Source organism: Sitodiplosis mosellana, unplaced genomic scaffold, assembly GCF_009176505.1.
Source record: "Sitodiplosis mosellana isolate CC-2019 unplaced genomic scaffold, AAFC_SMos_1.0 Smas_scaffold_4715, whole genome shotgun sequence".
Lineage (NCBI taxonomy): Eukaryota > Metazoa > Arthropoda > Insecta > Diptera > Cecidomyiidae > Sitodiplosis > Sitodiplosis mosellana.
In genome coordinates, this window is record NW_022599957.1 from 1 (window position 1) to 4,028 (window position 4,028).

The following is a 4,028-nucleotide window of genomic DNA, read 5'->3' on the forward strand; positions in this document are numbered from 1 at the left end:
CCCCCCCCCCCCTAGAATTTTTGACCTTGCACACGTGTGGTTATCGTGTTAACAAACACCAACGACGACAACGACAATGACGACAACGACGACGGCACACGAACGGAAAAGTGTCTCAAAAAGTGGTTTTCTTCGCGTTTCATGAGTTTTTATGATGATCTAAACCAATTTTGCGAAAAAAGTTTTCGGGACCAATTCCTATACTTTCCCTTGACACGGTGTGTACGGAAAAGTAATAAGAAAATTTGTATGGAAGGTAAATCGCTTTCGATTGGCTTCAAAATTTCAGGAATTGAGTTTTTTGGTAAAAAAATAAGATCCAGAAAGTTTCATGAGTTTGGAATATCACAAATGAGATTTCTATTGGGATTTTACTTTCATGGTATCATAAAAAACTCATTTACTTATCTAGATCTTATGCTGACCTGTAATTCCCATAAACAAGCCACAGATATGGCTTTCGGTGCTTGATTTGAAGCTGGCTAGAAGTTTTGGATGGGCAGACTGTCGAAAAACGAGATTTCCCAAAACAATTCACCATAATGTGAAAGTGAAATACTGAGGGTTTCCGTGAACTGATATTCTTGCCTATTTGAACCCAAAAATGGTCAAAAGTGCTTGCTTTTTATTACTGATTTAGATTTTTCGGACCATTTCCCACAACTTTTGCCTTATTTTACCCACTGTTTAACGTGAAAAATTCTTAAATCACGCGTTTGAAAATTAAATCTGAGAATATACGAAAAATGATATTTTTGCATATTTGGATCCAAAAAATGTACAAAGTGGTTGGGTTTTTTGCTGATTTAGAATTTTTCGGTCATTTTCAACAATTTTTGACTTATTTGCGACATGGTTTTGCATGAAAAATGCTTAAATCCCGCATTTGAAAGTTAAATCTTTAGGATTTAACAAAATTCGGGAAAATCACGATTTCAAAGCCCCATAACGCATATCGAGTGTACTCATAAGATCAATTTTTCTTGTTTTTGACCAATTTTTATGCTTTGACTTATTAGCTTTCATTTTTTGGCCGTTTTCGCAAATTTGAAAATTAAATTACCACTTACAACGGGCATTAATTACATTGTTAAGATTTCAAATATGAATTCTGTTCTTAAATCATGAATTCTACTGTTCATATTTAGTTTTCAAATATTCATTGTTCAAAATAGCAAGATAATGTTGGGACAATTACAATAGTTGGTACACCACAGGAGGCTACTCAGAAGATAATAAATCGAGAGCCTTTGATGTTCCGTGTAACTTTCCCATATAGGAATCCCATACCAAAAGTTGTTCGAATAGTCTATGATAATCAATTGTTATGTACGGGACCTGAAGGTAAGTTGCAAATCATCATTGCAATATTTCTCTCAAACATTCATATGTTCTATGGAAAACTTAAATTTAATATTCAATTGGACTTTTTCAATAAATTTAGAACAACCTAGTCCCCAATCAGTAGTCAGTCGCATCGACTTGAAGCATGTAATGAACACGTATACCAATTTCCAGCCAAGCAATATGAATAATATTTATAATTTTGACCATAATTTCAACAAACCAAATTATGCGTCGAATTTTGGAGGCCAATATACACCACAACAATATTCGCCTTCAAATACAATGAATAGCTATCCAATGTTATCCTCAAGTTTCCCGAATCAAGGAATAATGACACCCGCCTACACCGTAGCCCTTAGACCAACAGCAGTACCAACAATACGAACTACTACAACAGAAATGCCAAGCTATGAAATCTCTCCAGTTTTAAATACTGATCTGAACACAATTTGCGGCACTCGTCACTCTGAAACGGAGATTACGCCACTTATTTTTGGTGGAGAAGAGACACAACGAGGCGATTGGCCTTGGATGGTGGCAATTTACCTGAATAAAGCTACTGGTTTGTTTTTCAAATTAATTATTTAATAGTGTTAATAACATTTAAGCTCAATTCAAATGATTATTTATCCATCAAAAATTATAATAATTATAATTTTAATTCTCAATTTATATATATAAATATATATTCATACATTGCAATTGCCCCGCAGGACTGAGTTTCAACTGTGGCGGTACTTTGATTTCAGCCAAAACTGTCATAACTGCTGCCCACTGTCTCAACACATCGACGAAAAATTATCGCGCGCAAGAAGTGGTTCTATATTTGGGACGATACAGTTTGATCGATTGGAGTGAAGTCGGTTCCATAGCAACGAATGTGGACCAAATCATTATTCATACAGACTATAAACGACAAAGAGAATCATTTGATGCTGATATTGCAATTTTAGTAATGACCAAACAGATTGAATTTAATGAATTCGTAAGACCCGCATGTTTATGGCCCGGTACTGTAGGCATTCAAGAAATAGGTACGTTTCACAGAATAGTCGAGCATTATCTTGTGTAATAATATGGATGTTTTTCGTTTAATAAAATGGCGAAATCGGTGGAAATCGGTGGTCATAGAAGGAAAGAATGGAGTTGTTGTTGGCTGGGGAAAAGATGGAACGGATCGAGTTGTTTCAAATATTCCGAAGAAAGTGAATTTACCAATTGTTAATTCTATAACATGTGTTCAAACAAGCGAGTCATTGTCCAAAGCTGTGTCCAATCGTACATTCTGTGCTGGAACACTCAATGGCGGTAATTTGTTCTGAAATTATTTATTAATATTTCTATTATAATTTTTTTTTAATTTTCATTTTCATTGCCAATGTACTCCCACAGAATTTGTTCAATTATTTCATTCGGACTGCGTTTTTAACGCAAAATAATTGCACAAATTCGGTGAATCAGTTGTTGTCTGTTATAATTATTATTATTATTATCCCACAGATGGTCCATGCCATGGGGATTCAGGTAATATCAAAGTGACCTTTCTGTAATTCAAAGAATGCGAAAAACTATCATGTCTTTTTTCAATCATTAGGAGGTGGATTGACTCATTATCATAATGATCGTTGGACTTTGAGAGGTTCGAAATATATATATATATATATATCAGTGCAAATGTTTATTAACCCTCAGACGTGCACCTGGGGTCGGCCAGACCTTTTTCGCTTTTACTCGGTTTTTAACACATTTCGATGATTCTACACGAAGCGGGACAAAATTTGCAAATGTTCTCTCCGATTTCGCTCAAACTTGGTGTATAAACTTGGTATGGCCAACAAATTAGGGTGAAAAAATCGCACAATCTCACCACAACTGCCCAAAATACGGCAGTGCACCTACTTTTTTATTAAAAACGATTGCGTTTTCAAATTCCTTGTCGAAAATTAGCCCAAGAACGATCGGTCCAAATTTTTTTAAACCTTACCATCACTCCAAATATACAGTCAGTCAAAAAAGTATTCGGCCACTTGAATTTTTTTTTATTTTTGGATTTTTTCGTGTTATAAATGACAAAAACTGAACTATTTTCTATCTATTTGTTAAGTTTATAATCTGTTCTTATAAGTTCAGGCCGATTCCGGAAATATTTAACATAATTTTTGCCTTTTCTGTAGCCATGTTTGTCGAGAGGTCGAAATTGTGCGCAAAAAAAGTATTCGGCCAAACAGATTTATTTGAGAATTTCTACAAAATTTTCTATGAAATATCAACATAGACGCTGCAAAACGATGAATTACTAATATTTACAGTGATTTCAAGCCATTTCCAGGGCCGTAGCCAGGATTTTCCCCAGGAAAGTGTGGTTCCACTTTACCAAGTGATAGCTTGCCCCAAAAAAACAACTATTTCGAAAAAAAATCTGGGCTGGCTCTTGGAAGTTTACGGAGTTATAGGGCAAAAAGGCCAAAAATCACGAAAAATCACGAAAAATCAAAGTGGTCCGATTTCAATGAAAATTGGTACACGGGATAAGTGAGAAAATATAAGAACTTTGGCACTAAAACTGGTCCAAAAAACTGGTCCGAACTGGTCCAAAAATTTATTTTGACATTTTGGAGCAGTTCGGACCAGTTTTTTGGACCAGTTTTAGTGCCAAAGTTCTTATATTTTCTCACTTATCC

At 35.0% G+C, this 4,028-nt stretch overlaps 1 protein-coding gene across 1 annotated transcript; it reads left to right on the forward strand.

The window, feature by feature from the left end:
• The first annotated feature begins 1,125 nt into the window (after positions 1-1,125).
• Positions 1,126-3,371, forward strand: LOC129572314 (serine protease gd-like). Its single transcript, XM_055452259.1, has 6 exons — positions 1,126-1,344; positions 1,445-1,909; positions 2,061-2,381; positions 2,479-2,655; positions 2,848-2,871; positions 2,942-3,371. Exons 1-6 carry the CDS (start codon positions 1,254-1,256, stop codon positions 3,100-3,102), a joined length of 1,239 nt encoding a protein of 412 aa, XP_055308234.1. The 5' UTR covers positions 1,126-1,253; the 3' UTR covers positions 3,103-3,371.
• The last annotated feature ends 657 nt before the right edge of the window (positions 3,372-4,028 follow it).